Here is an 18,431-nt window from a genome sequence, read left to right on the forward strand (position 1 = left end):
TGATCTACTTATATCCGCTGGCTTATGTAAACGAGGTGTATCCAATTCAGATTATGTATACAAGTACACCTCCTGCAACATATTTACTGAATTATTCCCATAGGTCAGGAACCAGAAATAAATTACAGTGGTACATGCAATGAAACAACACCCTTAACTCTTACCAGTTCGGGGGGTTTTAGGGCATATTTTACAGTGCTGTTGGTGCCTAAACTTGCTGAGTGGCTATCTGGGGTCATATTCTAAATGAAATATAGAAAGTTACATATCAAATGAAAGGAAAATGAATAAGCTTTTCATATTTGCAAAGATAATTGTGCTATCTTTAAAGGTAAAAAAGGTTATGGGGGTGACAACATGATTTTTGTTGAAATTTGTACGCCCATTTTTTGGAACACGTGACAAACACAAAGAAGACTTTTTTTTTGTGTTCAGTTTATTTTAGATATGCTGCTAACTAGTCTGTTTTGGCATTCAATTTTACATAACATAGCAAAGTTTTATTGAATTTTGCTGATAAACAAAAAAGTTATTGTCACCTGAATACCCCCACCCAAATTTCAAAGTTGGACATTTCATGACATACGCATGCCTAAGGCACTGGTTGGTCCGGTGTCAGAATAATGTGACTGGGTGAGACATGAAGCCTGTGCTGCGACTTCTGTCTTGTGTGTGGCGCACGTAATATGTCAAAGCAGCACCGCCCTGATATGGCCCTTCGTGGTCGGCTGGGCGTTAAGCAAACAAACAAACAAATGCCTAAGGCCAAAAAAATAAAATAGTCTGTTTACGGTATCCCGACCGACCCTATTTTTTCGCGCGACCCTAGACTTTTTTTTGGCATTTGGGGGAAAAAAAGAAAAAAGTCTGTTTTTGGGCAAAATAACTTAAAAATATGTTTTTGTGGAAAAAAAAATTTCTTTAAAAAGTGCCGAACTACCGACCCTATTTTTCTGGCCTATGTTACCGTTAACAGACTATTTTTTTTTTGTGCCTAATAATGCATTCCTATAACGAACTTATAACAAAAACCCAGCTTGTTTCTGTCATAAAGTGTGTCTAACATATGAGTTTATCCACTGTCCGACCCATCCAATGTAAAATAACCAATTTTTTTTCGATAATTAGATAATTGGTCAGTGGAAAACTACAGGGGGGGGGGGGGGGGGGCATCGTAAGCTTGCTTACGATGGGTAAGGGAGCGAACTGGTAAGAGTTAAAGGCTGCCATATTCGTAGCGTTCATTAATTAATTCATATTGTTTACATGTGCCAATAATGTTATAAAACTGTACCCAAGGGGATATAATAACGATTGGCTGTAGCTTTCGAACACAGAAAAAATTATTTCAGTATTGCAAAGTGGTGTTGATAGTGTCGAATGTAAACAGAACAGTCTCAAACGCCATCTTTGGTTTACGAAACGTCACGCAGTGATGTCAACGGTCTAAAAATAGCCCAAGTCCTGGAGAACTGTTGCTAAACAATGCAATAAAGAATTTATTATTTCTCGTAATTGGTAAGGACTTCAAACCTAAAACTTTGCAGGAAGCTTAATTTATACATCCCCGCAACGATGGGAAAAGCCCTGGAAGTAATTAAACTAATTAAATAGGACTATGTCAGCCTTTAAGACCAGCTGAAAGTATCCTTGGGTGTGGTTTGATGTTAGACATTAGAAAAAGGGATTACAGAAAGTGTCCTTAAATAGGACTGGAAGGTGTCCTATCATCTGAGCTGGGGCCTTACTTCGCAGGTACCAATCACACAGTACACAATTTTATGAATGGCCATCCATCATTTTAAATTTCAGCCTTCAGAAACTGGACAAAGGTGGTAATGTACTAATTTCAAGCAGGTGATAATTTCGGCCAATCAAGAGTCAACTAGAGTTAATGAACAGCAAACAAAATCAAATCACAAAGAAATGGGATTGCAAATACGGAAGTGTAAGAACACAACTGAACCAGAATCTGAACCTCTTGTTTAACAATTGAACCTGACAGTAAGCTCACAGACAAGTTACAGGATACAGAATAGAAGGTTTGAAGGTACACATACAATGACTTGCACAGAACTTTGGGGAATGCTTGAAACCAACTGAAGGTGTCTGCAGTAATTACCCTCAGCCACTCACTACGTGTATTAAACATATTCAAATAACCAAGACAAAATTGTCACCTTCTTCACAGCCCAGTGCAACAGCTGAAAACACTCAAGAAATGTTTGTCTGAGTTCACACTAAGAAAGTTCAGTCTCAAAATACTAACACTTGAGCTGACCTGATGATCAACCGAGGACAATTATAATATATATCTATCTATTACTTATATTAAAATGGATGTAAGTGCATGTGTCTGTCTGTCATGTGGTCGCCATACCTTAGAGACGAATAGAAGCAAGAACAAGATCCAGAATATTTCATGCGCTATTCCATGAGATACATATTTGAAAGCTGTGTCTGGAAGTCATGATGACGAGAAGAGCTGGGCGAACCAAACCGCTTGCTGCTTAAAATTCGTGTAATTATTTGGCATAGTTTGGGAGCAGTTTTGAGCAGTACAGTACATGTACAGCAAATGTCCCTCGGACGTTTTTAGGTCCAAAACGTCAGACAACTTTCCAAAATGGCGCCTTCGGTATACTATCTTTAAAGTCTCTGATGGGGTAAACCAATCGAAGTGCATTTTACAGTTGTTTATAGGGTGACGGTGTGTCTCTTAATTCATTTATGAACTCTTTCTAGGCATTTAAATTTAAGCCACCAACATAGTATCATTCGGTGTTTTGGATACATGTAGATTTAACATGACCACAATTCAGAAGCACTAACATAGTTAATTACAATGATACATCTTAATTAAATATTGACACAAACAGCCTGCTGATTGTTTAATTCATGCAAACAGGTAGTGTATCGGTAAAGTGCTCTCAAGTCGCAATTTTTCAAAGCAAACCCCGTGTCAGAAGAAGATCTTGTGAGTCTAATTTATTGACTCAATATAATGCTACTGAGTTAAAGTCATTGCATGGCACTATATATATATATATATATATATATGTATATAATAAACTATTTGTGAACCAGCACAGCGTTAACCTTACAACTCTAATACACTATTTAAGACAACAGTCGCAGCTCCATACTCTCCTGACTTATGTTACCAAGACAATAATGAAAAGCATTGAATGAATTACTGTTCATCCTCAAAAACAACCCCTGCAAAAAATTCTAAACATGTACCAGATAATAAAACAGTTAACTATTTCAAGCTCACATCACTCGTTTTGATTTTGATGACAATTTGACATTCAACTTCAAGATCGATTTCTATACATGCAAACTTCTGGAGGGATCATACAAAATACAAGCCACTTATGGCTACAGCATACCTGGAGTGCTTCATTGTTTTAAATCAGGCTAATGAAATACTTGCGCAGACGGGGTCTATTAGTTGACCAAAAGTGGGTGCATTTTCTGTAGGTGCACTTCCTGTATACAAGGAAAAGCACCCGGGAACATTTCCAAAAGCATTTCACTGACTCTCGCTGAAAGTTAGTCCCGTGATGCTTTCATAAGCGACATCGGCAGAGTTTGATATGTTTCTATCATTCTTTTTCTGTTTTCAAAAAGATTTAAATCACTGTTGCAATTTTTAACAAGTCCTCCCGTCAACCGCATTTTGGATGTCTATAAAGGGAAGCAACGCTGAGGTTTGTCACGCGCTTGACGCGAGATTAAGCGACATCGTATTTTCCCGAACGTATTATTCCCTGTATCAGTGTATGCATGAAAAACACCTACAGGAAGTGCACCCACAGGGAAGGCTGCGATAATGTGTAGTATTTTTCATGCCAGCGTCCGACGAACAACGATTGCGCGCGCAGGAAAATCTGTAGAATCAAGCCTTATAAAATATAAGCATAGTACCTACTTTTGGTGTGCCCTCCAAAGCACTGTTACTTCAACACTGTTGTTTGCCAGGAAATGTTTACTTGCTGGTACGTATACTTTGCAATGTAAATATTCAGGTACTTAACCGATTTCCAACATCATCAAAACAAGCTATTGATGCAGAAATTCCATGTGTCAAACTGTCATTCACCATGGCGTATGATACACATTCGCCCGATCATAAACGTACCAAGCAAACAATAAAAAATAAAACAGAACTGAAAGGAAATGAGAAGCACAAACTGGCCATTATAATCCAATAACTCCTGATCATAACTGTCATCCCACTCCAAGCTACCCCTATAAATTCTACAATGTTTCTTTCAGACACATGCATTGATCGTCTAGCTGTATACAACCAATAAACTGGAAAGGTCATATTATAAGGCCAACAAAAAAAAAGTTGTATATTTCTGGTAACATGGCTACAAAAAATAGGGTAGGTTGGTAGGGATTTCGTTGTTGTTGTTTTTGGTCAGGGTAGAAAATAACTATACAGTGACGCAAAGAGACTGGACTTATATACAAAGAATTCAAGGGATCATTGTTTACAAGCAAGAAGGCAATATAATATATATTACAGTGGAAATGAGAATCCAGTGAGATTCCGAATCGCACTAGTGGAGATTGGAATTCCAGTTTGCACTAGGGCAAACTAGAATTCTCATCTCCACTGGATATTTGCTAGTGAAGATTGGAATTCCAGTTTGCCCTAGTGCAAACGGGAATCCAGTTTCAGTGGAGATGAGAATTCCAGTTTTCACTAGGGGAAATGGGAATTGGGGGGAATTGGAGAAATAATGTGTTCAAAGGTTTATAATTGTTGTTAAAACCATTTCATCTTGATTCACTCATGACTTTAAGGCTTACTGAAGTTACTCACTTCAGGTATTGAAATAAAAATAAATATTATTGAATTGATATAATCGAACAACACAGAGTAATTGCGCACAATAAGGTTTTATTATCAATATCATTAAATCATATCACATGTGCATGTAGGATCCAATAGAACTCGCCATCAGGCCTACTTCGAAAGTCCACCAGATCAATCTGGACGCACTGCAGAAATTCTGCTACAGCTTGTGCATGTCTTCAAAAACAAATCAACAACAGTCCATTTGATGCCAGCCTAATGCGCTTTGATCTCTGCCCATGTTTTATCACGTCCTACATGCCCATGACATTGGAAAACGATGTCGAAAAGTTTGTCCTGTGTGATGACTGGCTTGTTGGATTTTTTGCAGTACACAATGTTCCTTGCACCAATTTCTTCCAATTTGAACTGTTTTTGGCTCCAGTGTTTGAATTTTGCTCCATGTTGGGATTTTTGTCCGGGGCTAGAATGCAGACACGCTTCAATCTTGTTGATACTTTTCTTGAGTTATACAAAATGCATCTTTTTTGTTTGTATCCAAAGATCCAAGATGCTGCTCTAAAAGAATATATATATATGGCCTTAAGTCTGAAATGGTGTCCACAGCTGAAATAGCTGTGCAACCTTGGCTCTAACCTGATTTGTACATCAAAGAAAAATAAAATCCTTGTAAAGATTAATGAGACTTGTAAAAAAAAGTATGAAGTACACACCTAGAGAAACATTGTGTGCTCAGTTGTTGTTTTTAATGAAAATGTCGCCATTATCTGAAGTCAGCAGCAGTACATTTTGGCCATTTTTTGTGACATGACCTTACAGCATATTGAAACATGGTCTACTCTGTCATATTTATGGGACAGAATGTCATGAATGACTTTTCACTGAGCCAGTAAAACTAAAATGTACCTTTGACAAAGCAAAGTTTTTGAATTTTGTCAGTGAGCCTGCAGAAAATGGGGAGACAAAATTTCACAGAAAGTTCATAACTATTTCCGTAAGACTTCATTTATGTTCACTGATCAGCTCTAAATAATAATTAAAGATTAAAACCTGATATATTTTTGTCAAAAAGTATTTTACAGTATGTTTTGCAGAGGTATAAAACATAAAAGGGGTTGTTTGACTTGTTTTTGCATGTTCAAAAGTAGTTTGAAGTTTACGTGCAGATTTTCTTGTGAAAAAAGAGTTATGAACTTTCCAACCTTTTGCCTTATAAAATGAGTAAATTGACTGGTTGGGGAACACCTAGCTTTGTAATGCATTTGGATCCACTAGCAGCAGTCACACTGAAAGTTTGCATCAAGTTCATTCATTGGTGTTTGAGTAATTGAGAAATAAAAAATTCTTGTGAGAAAGTTATGAACTTTCCTACTATCTCCACTGAGAGTGTTTTTTGTCCTTAAATGCTAGCCATGAAAGTTAAGGTTGTAGTGGAACAGCAATTTTGCATATAAAAGTACATTAGATTTAGATACTAAGCAATTTTTGTCACTAAAGTCAAGCAGTATGCTTTAGTTAGCCATTTTCTCTGTGTCTTGCGCACTATTTTTATGTGAGAGTTACTAACTCATGTCAAAACCCAAAATATATGTAAAATGACTATTTTCAGTTTCCAAATTACACTGTACCATGATTTTCATCACAAAAAGAATCTACTGGCTGCTGACTGTTTCTTTCTGAAGTACTTAGCCGTTTTGTCATGAAGTTCATAACTTCACATAACTCAAGCTCATTTTTCAAGGGCGTGTTTAAAATAATGCCTTGTTAATAGCAAAAGAGTACATTTGACTTTATCTGGACATTTTGTAAGAAGTTTTCTGAATATCAACCCTCAAAATTACATTTTGATAATTCCAGCATGAATCTGGGTTGACTGCACGGTGTACATAACTTCACATCAACTGACCCTCAGCCCCACGGTGTGAAGTTATGAACACATGCCATGAGTATGATTTATACACAATAATTAATTTACTACACTAAAACACTACCTCAAATGATGTGCTGCTCTTCTCCAGAGTAGGCTGTTACAGTTTGATGTCATTTTTATTTTAATTTACCAGCAGATTTTAGTACGTAGCTTTTCAGTTAAATAAATGATGTGAAGTTATGAACACACAGTCAGCTGACATAAACACTAACTAAATAATGATTTCGGTAACAGTTTTCATGACTGAGTTTGGTTAAGTAAATCATTAAGTTGTTTAGAATTATTTGCAAGAGACTTTAGTTAGTTATTTTAGTATAAATGTGTGATTGATGTGAAGTTATGAACTTTCACAAGTTTCAAACAATTTGTTTTATTTTGGCAATTAAAATCTGATTTTGTAATATAAGTGCAGCTTTAGCCTATACTATAACTCTGTGTTCTCAGTTTGTCATTGTTTTGCAAATATATTATACAGTAACTGTACTAGAGACCAACATAACAAAAATTCTTGTGAAGTTATGCGCACCCTCACATTTTATGATTTTTGTTATCGTTTGTTTTCACAAATGTTTTACTTTTATTACTTAGTTGTATGTTGATTACAAAGAGTAGCTGGAGAGAAAATAAGATGACATATGCACTTTCTTACTTTGGTTTGAATTAGCCATAGTTTGTGATGTCACGGTGTGAAGTTATGAACTCCTAGGACATTCTAAAAAAACTTTCAGTTTCTGCCAACTCTTTGAGTCAGACAAACATTTTGGTGTATTGAAATCCTTTTGATGGTACTTTTCAAGCACATTTTGCACAAAAACAGCAAAATTGTAGATTTAATGATAACTTATGCCAATATTTGCTGTGAAAAAATTGTGACAATATTAATTTCTATAAATAATACAGATAACCAAAAAATCTTCTCCACACTTCATCTTCAAAAATTACCTTCATGTTCCAGCTCACCTTTTTCAGATTAAAAAACAAAACAAATTGTTTCCTGCCTGTATAAATTAAATTTATTATACCAATAAAAGTAAATTATGTGAAGTTATGAACTTCCCATTAATGGAGTTCACATCTGCATCATGCGTGGCCAAAACAAGTTTAACTTGCTTGAAATGCAAAGTAATTTGCTGTAGCAATTTGCTCAGATGTCTAAAACAGACCCAATACATGTAGCAACAATGATTTAACAAGTCTAAATTTTGTGACGGTGTGAAGTTATGAACTCCTGCAAACTTTTAAACCTGAATCTATGAAGTGATCAAACATGAGTTTTCTTAAATCATAGCTGTTCCTTGCGTATTTATGCTCTAAAATACATCTCTATTTTCAAAACAAAGAAAATGTTCATTTTTAAAATTGATTTTGTATGTCACAAAAATGGACACCTATTCTGACTTTGGGCCCTATACAATTTCTCCTTTTGCTCCATGATTCACTCTCTGAGTCAGTTTAGCAGAAAACAAACTGCAGCAAGTCAAAATTTCTAACTGAGTGGAGAAGACTAGTGTTCACTCTTTCTTTTGGACTAAGAGTTCACAAAAGAAGTGAGAAGGCCAGACAGAAAGCAACTGAGTGAACGTTCAGTAGTCGTGGTTTTACAATAATCAGTGATGTTCCGAGGCGTCGGTCATCGGTCATAGACCGATTTAGGTTGTAAAATGACCGATTGCAAACACCTCTGTCCCATCAAATGTCCGATCCGATCGCGAAGTCCGCGGTCATTGTCCGATAGTATTACGTCTAGAGCGGTCACTGCAAGAAGAATCTGTACAAACTGAAGTATCAAACCCCGTTAAAACGAGTTCGAATCGGGGCCTACTTGAACTTCAATTTTCACTCTCGGTCGAACAATAACACAAGGGACGCAACTCTCGACCGAACAATATTACAAGAGCCACACTCGCTACTTTTGACAGCGACACTTTACTTCCGCCGCCACATTTCTGCAAAGATGCCGCCGAAGAAAAAGGTTTGCGTGGTTTGCGTGGAAAAAGGGCAGATACTTTTGAGTGGCTTTGTTTAAAAAAAAGGACGACACGGACAGTCAAGTTGCACTGGGCCTTCGGCCCCGTCGGAGACTGAAGCCTCAGAAGGTGAGCCAATAGATCTACAACCTCAGGAGGAGACGCAGGAAGAGACGCAAGAAACGAAAGTAGGGGCGACCAGAAAGTTTGTGCAGAGCTGGTTTTCTATGTTCCCTTGGCTCAGCTACAGCAAAGAAAAAGAACTGATGTTCTGCACCATCTGTCAGGAGGATGGCGTTGCCTCAAACTCGTTCACCGTTGGTTGCAGCAACTTTCGCAAATCCGCATTGGCAGACCATGTACGAACAGACGATCCCTACTGAACACTGTTGCATTTAAAATATTAAAATAAATTTGGAACTGTTCAGTTTTTATTTGCCTTTATTCATATATTCTCAGTCATCTAAAAAGGTTAGGTGCCATGATTGGTTCGCTTGATCTGAATGTCCTATTGTTTTTTTGTAGTCAGGACATGATGTCCTATTAGTTTTTTTATTCAGGACATTTTGTCCTGTTGCCCTCCAGTCCTAGGAACAACACTGCAATACAATACAATACAATAATACTGTTAGGCCGAGGCCATCTCTCTCTCTCTCTCTCTCTCTCTCTCTCTCTCTCTCTCTCTCTCTCTCTCTCCCTCTCTCATGCTTCATCTTATATAAACTTTTAACTTTGTAATATGATTTAATGATGTTGATAAAAAAACTTATTGTGCGCAATTACTCTGTGTTGTTTGATTATATCAATTCAATAATATTTATCTTTATTTCTGCATTTAAATACCTGCAATGAGTATAAGCCTTAATAAAACATGAATGACTCAAGATGAAATGGTTTTAACAACAATTATAAACCTTTCCACACATTATTTACCCCAATCCTATTTCCCCCATCTCCAATGAAACTGGATTCCCCTTTGCACTAGGGCAAACTAAAATTCCAATCTTCACTAACAAATATCCAGTGGAGATGAGAATTCTAGTTTGCCCTAGTGCAAACTGGAATTCCAATCTCCACTAGTGCGATTCGGAATCTCACTGGATTCTCATTTCCACTGTGAGTGTGACATATATGTACATGTATATATAACCATTCAAAAATCCCACAGGCGTAAATGATCATGCATAAATCTCATTTGCAATTGCATTTGCTGGGTCAAACCTTAAACCTGAGCATAATTACATTCCAAGTTCTCATTTGATTCACACCGTAGAACCAGCACTAAATTCATTTCACTTTCCAGGTTACATAATGTGTGTATAAGCAGAGACATACATTGAAGAGATGCGAAGCGAGGCCGCTCACGTGAACTCTTGGGGTACCGCGCTCGGTCAGCGCGCGACTGTCAGTCATCCTCCCGTACTACGTTGTTGTTCGCTTGCTCTGACACCGATTTGAAGTGCTTTTCTGTCATATTTCTTTGGATATATCCAGCTTCAGACGAGAGATATCAGTGATAAGTAAACTTGATTCATATTCTGTAGCTTCAATAGTGTGCACACGAACGCATTTGAGAGGATTGGGTTCCCCAAGTGAGTCAAAAACACGGTTCCCTCGGTTCTTGCGGCCATTGTTCTAAGTCCATGCCTTACATTGTGCGTGGAGGCAATGTTTGGGAGCTAATATTTTCTTTTGTGCGCAACGTTACCTTCCCTTAACTGGCAAATGCATTACTGGTGTATACATTAATCTGTTTGTATAATTTTTGACGCGCTGTAATTAAATTTGATGCTTTTAAGTCTCACTCAAGTGGTTCTCGCACTTACACTGGCGTGTGGATAAAAAGTTTTTAAGAAGAAATGAGCGAAATTGCATACTTTAGGATTCATCTTCTAATCACCAAATGATGCAATAATCTTCTTCTTGTGATTTTCTGTTTCTCTTGAGTGCAAATAATTAACAGTTTGCATGTTTTATTACCTATGATTTTCTATGAAACAAGAAGAGCAAACGCTCGATCGAGTCACTTTCGCAGTTCTGAATATTATATGAGGCATCAGATGGACAGGAAGAAATTGCTATTCACAACACAATGAGTCACGTTCACATAAAATTTGAGCCCGGTCACTTTTATAGTTTCCGAGAAAAGCCCAACGTTAAGTTGTGTGTTGCCGAACAGAAAAGGCTAGTTATCTCCCTTGTTTTTCTGATAACGTTCGTAAAAGGCTACAGATGTAAATACTTTGATGTAAAGAATAATCCTACAAAGTTTCAATCACATCCGATGAACTTTGTCAAAGATATAAAATGTCTAATTTTTCCTTTGACGCTGACCTGTGACCTTGAAAAAGGTCAAAGGTCAACGAAACCATCGTTAAAGTGTAGAGGTCATTGGAGGTCACGACTAAACAAAATATGAGCCCGATCGCTTTGATAGTTTTCGAGAAAAGTCCAACGTTAAGGTGGTGTCTACGGACGGCCGGCCGGACGGCCGGACAGACTAACACTGACCGATTACATAGAGTCACTTTTTCTCAAGTGACTCAAAAACACAACAATTGCCAGCTTGGCGCCAGTGGGAGGATTACTTGCCCCTGCCGTAGGCGAAGATAACGCGAGCGGGAAGACAGCGCTTCGCATCTCTTCTGGATCTGGATCTGGATAACCCGCCTGGGTTGGTGGTTGGCGGGTGCGCCACAGAAGCCGACGACGACTATCAACGTGACGTTTTTGGGTGTGCGCATCCAAAATAGTCTTAAAAGTTCACTGTACACAAGGTGGATATAGTGTACAACTCCAGCTGGTCTTCTTGCTGCTGTACTTGCGGTTTTAGTCCTAGAATGTAGGCTTTCCAAGCACAGTTAAAAATGCTATGTTACAATGTTAAAAACTGGATAAAAACTACTGAGGCTCTCACACTGGTTTCTGCCCCCCTAACGCTGATGAGAAGGCGCTGGGCGTGGTCAAGGTGTCTCTGGTATAAGTTAAGGCTGGCCATAAGTTAATAAGCACAAGAATGAAACTGAAAGTGAAAGCTTACAAAGACGTAAATCTGTCCCTACATTCTAACCCCGAGTCGACGGAACAATGCCACATCCTCCAGTCCAAGTGTACTTATATACACAACCTTGCAGATAAATACGGCAATACGAATGCTTACCTCAATACCTGTGGAAATGCCTACAGGGGATTTAATGTACACATTCCAATACCAAAATGGCAAAAACAACGTCGCATGAGATTGTGACACTTAAAACTTCGGAGAAAGATCCAAGCTGACGTAATTTTCCGGTTTGAGGTGAGGCGTTCTAGCCTAGGCGGCGACAGAACTCGTTAGTTTCTTGTTGGCGTTTTCCCCCGTGGTCAACCATGCGGATCGTCGACGATCGTGTTGTGTGTGTGTCTACCACAGCGCCTCAAACACAGCAAGGGAGACAACCAACATACCGATTGTTCAGTTGTTGAATTCGCGCGGTGTTGATGTGGTGAAAAGGTACGACACCAGCATGTGCCCGCAGTGCTTCCCACTAATTCACTGAACTGATCTGCGCTGCGCTGCGCGCGCGCGTGTGTGTGTGTGGGTGAGTATGTATGTGTGTGTGTGTCGGAAAATAAACAAATTCGGTCATTTTCTGCGACATTGTGCAAGTACGGTACTGGCAATGGAAATACTCGATGCAATAAATATACTCAGTTGTTTGGATATCTATTTGGAAGAATTAATATGTAAAAGTGTTATAACATCTGTTCTACAATAGTTCAAATTCACACACACACACACACACACACACACACACACACACACACACAGACTCACATTAGTGCTTACCCTCACCTCGTCTCGATTTCCGGTCTATCGATCCACAGGAAAAAAAACTAAATTGATGATGAACTAACTGAAGTAACTTTAAACTATGATGATGAATTTATTCTGCGGAAGATATAGATGCTCTGCGGCAGTTTATTTGGCTGCAATTATATAAACGAATTTTGCCATCATCTGCCAAGGATGAAAAAGTGGCACACCACAGAAAATGCTGAACTCGAAGTCAAAGACGCAGAACAGATACGAACTGACGTCGGAGTACAAAATAGAATTTATAAAACTCATCGAACAAGGGCATGCCACTCTTGTGCGGAATTTGATTATAGCGACTGCTGAGGACGGGCAACTGCAGGCGGAAAGGTACTGATGCGAGACGGACACTCATCAGCGGCAAGATTTGGTCACCAGAGTTTGACGTAAGAAGGGGTATCGTGATTTTGCAAGGCACATGGGACCACATTTCTCATCGGCAAAGACTGGTATGATGAAGTTTTTGAGATCACTAAAAACGTACCCAACTTACTGCGGTCAACTTTTGATTTGTTGAGTTGTTCTCGGAAGTCCGAGACCCATGAATATCTCCAGAATTACTAATTATAGCCCCGTACAAGTGCCAGTGACGTTCCATGTATTGAAAGAAGAGTAAATATGTTCCGAGATTCATTCAGTGCAGGAATCATATATAAATCTGACTTTGTCCTTCTCTATGTTGCTTGTTCTGTGCTAAGTGTGACTCGATCAGTCACAGACTTTATCTATATACGAGACTCAGAGACTAGAGTCGATCTGGACCATAAGTTCAGTTTTGAACAGTCTTTTACGTTTGCATGTAAACATATTATATAACCTTCGCTGCTAGGAAAATGTCTGGCACACTCAAAATCTAGCCTGGTGAAACTGAAAGTGAAAGATTTTCCTTCCAATTATTATTATAGTTCAGTTTTCCAATTATTTTAGGGCGTGGCTGGAGGTCCGGCGAGATCCCGAGCCTTGGGGCTCGAGCACCAGCGAGTCGGTGCTCGGGAACCGACACTCACATGGGTGCTCACCCTGTAAATCATTATTGTGTGTTTGTGTAGAAGTTTCTAATCGCTGTTCAATTCAAAGAACTGTGGAAAAATAAGTTAAACAGATTATTTTTTTACAGTAAAAATAAAAATAGACCGACAATGGCAGGGCTCGAACCGGAGACTTCATGATCTCTAGCGCATTTCACTACCGACTGAGCGAAAAAGGCAAGGTGACTGATAGGTGAAAAATAGAAAAGTCTATTTTGTGAGATACTGGTGACTGCCGGTGCCCAAGCCTGGGGGCTCCAGATAGCGCCACTCCGTTGTTTAATAATAATATGTAGTAATTTTACATTAAGACCCTATCGTATATTCCAACTTTCAAGATAGAACTCCCACAAACTTCAAAGCATAGTAAATCATGTGGTACAGCTATCTTGCAAGACCTGCAAAACTCACGACTTTTGAAACTAACAATCTTAACATATGAAGAGCTTATGTTTCATGGATATATCTCGCAAGAGCTGCACGGATTCTGAAAAGGTCTATTGCCAACGTTATCTTGGTAGTGTAAGTGGTAGGGACAACTAGGATTCAAGATCCTATAACTTTAAGCCTTGCAGCTTTTGATGTTTTCCTTTCTTTATGTATCTTTGTCATTTGTGTGGTCATTATTTATAGCTTGTCTGTTGCAAACTCAAAATCATTACTCATTATGGGTGACGAAGGAATCATGCAGATACCGATGTTGAACAATAGGATTTTTTTTAGTATTTGAATAGATCCATGCCTCATGTTTGATGTTGCTTTGAAAGCTGATCTAATTCTCTAAGAATAATTGTCTTCCTTCTTATATAAAACAGACCCAACTATTGTTTTTTAATGATGAGTTGGCTGTTGTTTTTGGAGTAGGGAAGCTAGCTAGGGATGTTTCTTGGTTTAAGGACCTCTTTTGATATCAATCAGTCACATTTTATTTCCCCCCATGCTATAGCTAGCAGAAAGACGTTTCATTGATTGTTGTTTACTCTAGCCGTTCTAAAATTAGATAACAAGAAGGTAATATTGACTAATAATTAATGTAATTTTTATCTGTCAACATTTTTCATTCTTAGAAAATTATACTTTCAACAGGTTCCAGCACAGCAGTATACAATATGGCATCCCTGAGGGAACGATATGAGGCAGCCATGGTGTTAGCTGGTACCGGAGACTGTCTGGGTTATAAAAACGGCTCCTGGGAATTCTGCCACTCTGGGGAGGAGATATTCAAGGAGGTGACCTCATTAGGTGGTTTGAAAAAGCTCAAATTAAAACGTAAGTTTGAAGCACAAAAAGAGAAATGGAGAGTGTCTGTGTTGTTCCCAGATTCGGAAGACAAAAGGTCAGTTGGACCTGGATTAAAAATATGAATAGGTCAAAATGCCCTTGTGCTAGGAAAAGGGATAGTCTGAAGACCTCCTAGTCCTAGTCCTACATGTCATTGTCAAAACTAATGGACTGTTGACCGGCCAGGGGTCAGACTGATGTGCCTGGTCCAAAAAGTATAGGTCAAAGACCGAGGCCTGGGAACAATTGTGTGTGTGTGTGTTTGGTTAAATATATATATATAATTAGCACAATATATATATATATATATATATGTTGTTCAGATAATGATGATGATGATGATAATATATAATTGCAGTTGACAAAGGGTGGTAATGAGTCAACTATGTTAAATGAAAGAATTTGTAGCACTGGACTCAGTTTTAGAAGTAAAAACATCAAATAAGTCCAATTGATTTTTAGGCAGTTTTTAATAACTAGAAAGGTATGTCAAAAAGTACATGTGTGTAAGAATGTATTAACCCTTAGGCTGGTTGTCGCGCTACTTTACGTATACTGTCACCTGGTTGTCACGACATATGTCGCGCTACTGGCTCAGTCTGTTTGGTCAGTTCCGATTACCTCCCATGGATGCGAAAACCTATATGACCGTTTTTCTTTATTTTTCTCTCTGTTAATTCACCAGTGGCTATGTAACATGTGTTACAGAATTGCACCTGAGTGTAAGGGTTAACACAGATTCCTGGCTTTTTTTTTTGCAGTTCCAGGCTGGATGGTTAGTGATGACACGGTGATGCTTCTGGCCACAGGCGAAGGTACTTTATATTCTAGCTGAAATCCATAGATCGATCAACAGAAAGACTGTGTTAATTAAACGTCTTGATTTATTTTTTAATCGGTGCATTGTCTTTTCAGTATGCATGTACTGTAATGTCTACATTTTTGTGATCACTATAATTATGTAATAATACTTTTTGCTTGTAACTTCTCAACACTTCTGCAGGTCATACTTAGCCCGCAATGAGCTCTGACGCGATGACGTCACACAGTCGTGTGCAGAGTTGTCCAACCTTGCCTCAGGCATTCCGGCGGAACTCGCGAGAAGGCAACACGCGAAATCTGCACTCCGAATCTCCTGCATTTATCGACATGGTCTCTAGTTGTAGTGTTAAAAATTGCCATAACAGACAAGACTTGTTGTCAACGGAAAGGGCAAAGAGACAAGGGATACAAACTGAAGCGAAGAATATATCAAAGACAAAGCCTCAACACAATATCCTGAACTGCAACTTGTGAAATCTGCAACACAAGACAGAGAACACTCACGTTCATTCATTATAAAATGAAAGCACATTCTTACCTTTGCAGAAATGACAGAGTTCTGACAGCCATCAGGTCTGTAGCACTTGACATCCCTCACCCAGCCAGAGACAAAAAGTCGGTAGGAATCCAAACTTTTGTAAGCTTTCAGCTGCTCACATGTGTATGCACTCTTGCCAAGCACAAAATAGTTTACGATGTTGATGTCACTCAGCTCTGGCAAATCGTCCGGATTTGCTGACCAGCACCTGGTTGGAATGTCATACGGATCATTCCCGTCAATCTCTAAAATCTTCTGGTGGTATCGCCGCCTCTCCTCTGGTAACAATCGCTCAGAATATTTTCGCTTCTCGCCCGGTCGCTGTTTCTCCATCTTGCTTTCGGCAATGTTTTGCCTGAGGCAAGGGAAGTCACTCCAGATTCTTCTCTGAACGCGTCAGAGCTCATTCAGATATACCAGAACTGGCTAAAAGTGACTGATAGATTTAATATTCATTTCAGACTCGGAGGTACAGTGTAAATTACGTTTGTACATATATACTAGCGGAAAAAAGTTAGGGACGGGCCACTGATTTCCCCGCTGACTTTCATTTGTTTGAAACACCCTGTTCTTTCGTCAGCAAAATCAAATGGCTGTCGCATGCTACACACCAATGGGTAGGTTATGCTGTGTTAGCAGGAAAACTGCACGGGACTCCCGGGCGCAGAGCTGCAGCACGTGACTAAAATAGCAAAATCGCCCAAAAGTAGGCTGTTGTTTGGCGTGCGCACGGGTAGAATAAGGCAGGTAACATGGCAAAATTGTTGTGCACATGCAAGGACAATCCTTCGAGTGTGAATTGTGATCACGAACTCGGCTTTATAAGCCGCCGATTTTCTGCGAGCTGCCATCTCCTCACTATGCCTGCCAGACGGAAGCTGACAACATTCAACCGAGGAAGAGCAATTGCCTGGCTCCACGACGGCGTATCCAAGTGCGAAGTGGCCAGGCAACTTGGGGTATCGCATTCAGTCATTGTAAGGCTGAATCAACGGTTCCAGACGACAACCAATGTCGAGGAGAGGCCCAGGTCGGGTCGCCCCAAAAAGACTACTCCTAGGGAAGATCGTTTCATCCAACGGCAGGCGCTGCAGCACCGGGCCACCACCTGCAAGGTCATCAGAGGGCAGTTACGGGAGGCCACTAACATCAACATTTGTGAGAGGACCGTCGGCAACCGCCTGCATGACGCCCGGCTGCGGAGTCGTCGTCCTGCTGTGCGTCCCCTGCTGACACAGGCTCATCGCCGGGCTCGTCTGGCCTGGAGTCGCCGCCACTTGAGATGGACGCGCCGGGACTGGGCTCAGGTCCTATTCAGTGATGAGTCCAGGTTCAACCTGTACCATTCTGACGGCCGGCGCAAGGTCTGGAGGCGTGAGGGCGAGCGTTATGAAGACGACACAGTGCATGAGAGGGTGGCCTTCGGCGGGGGCTCTGTCATGGTTTGGGGGGGGCTTCAGCCTTCATCAACGCACCCCCCTGTACCGTGTGGTCGGGAATCTCACTGATCAACGCTACAGGGACGAAATTCTCGCCCCTATTGTCTTGCCGACCCTGCAGCAGATTGGCCCAAACGCCGTGTTTCAGGATGACAATGCTACTCCTCACGGGGCCAGGCTTGTCAACGACTACATCCAGCAAACCGGGGTCGTCAGGATGGATTTCCCTGCCTGTTCGCCAGACATGAACCCCATAGAGCATGTATGGGACGAACTGGACAGGCAGGTGAGGGCCAACCACCAGCCTCCCAGAAACCTGCAGCAGCTGCTGCAGATGCTCCAACAGGAGTGGCAGGCCATTCCACAGGCCTTTTTCACGAAGCTTATGAACTCTATGCGGTCAAGGTCTGGTGAACTTGAGCGCAAACGTGGCGGACACACCCATTATTGACCTCATGAAAGACTTGTTATGTTTATTTGTGACCCCTCTGCTGTTTGTGGACATGAATAACCGAATCGGCTCGATGAAATAAACCCAAATTTTGCAGTTGCGTTGCACATTGACTGAAGTAAACGTGTTCCAAATTTCCGTACGATATGTTTATTCGTTCTTTTGCTGTGATTGCGTGTGTGAACCGTCCTTAACTTTTTTCCGCTAGTATAGTATGTCATCAGAAACCCCCTGCGCGTTAGGGGGAAGAATTTACCCGATGCTCCCCAGCATGTCGTAAGAGGCGAC

At 40.1% G+C, this 18,431-nt stretch overlaps 2 protein-coding genes across 6 annotated transcripts in view; one reads left to right on the forward strand and one right to left on the reverse strand.

Annotated features, from left to right (window-relative positions):
* The window catches only part of LOC138959367 (Ig-like and fibronectin type-III domain-containing protein 1), a 74,306-nt gene extending 62,158 nt beyond the window's left edge, over positions 1–12,148 (reverse strand). Inside the window, exon 1 of the mRNA XM_070330795.1 lies at positions 11,889–12,148. The gene's annotated coding sequence lies outside the window, so the exon portion shown is untranslated. The remainder of the gene's footprint in view (positions 1–11,888) is intronic.
* Positions 3,743–18,431, forward strand: part of LOC138959368 (ADP-ribosylhydrolase ARH1-like) — a 39,017-nt gene continuing 24,328 nt past the window's right edge. For 3 of the 5 annotated variants that reach the window (XM_070330797.1, XM_070330796.1, XM_070330798.1), the window contains exons 1-3: positions 3,743–4,001; positions 14,699–14,881; positions 15,655–15,708. In XM_070330797.1, coding sequence (XP_070186898.1) covers positions 3,836–4,001; positions 14,699–14,881; positions 15,655–15,708 — 403 coding nt within the window. In that variant the 5' untranslated portion in view covers positions 3,743–3,835. Of the gene's footprint in view, positions 4,002–12,861; positions 13,034–14,698; positions 14,882–15,654; positions 15,709–18,431 lie in introns of those variants that run through there. The other 2 variants (XM_070330800.1, XM_070330799.1) reach the window with 2 other exon arrangements.

Source organism: Littorina saxatilis, linkage group LG2 (genome assembly GCF_037325665.1).
Source record: "Littorina saxatilis isolate snail1 linkage group LG2, US_GU_Lsax_2.0, whole genome shotgun sequence".
Lineage (NCBI taxonomy): Eukaryota > Metazoa > Mollusca > Gastropoda > Littorinimorpha > Littorinidae > Littorina > Littorina saxatilis.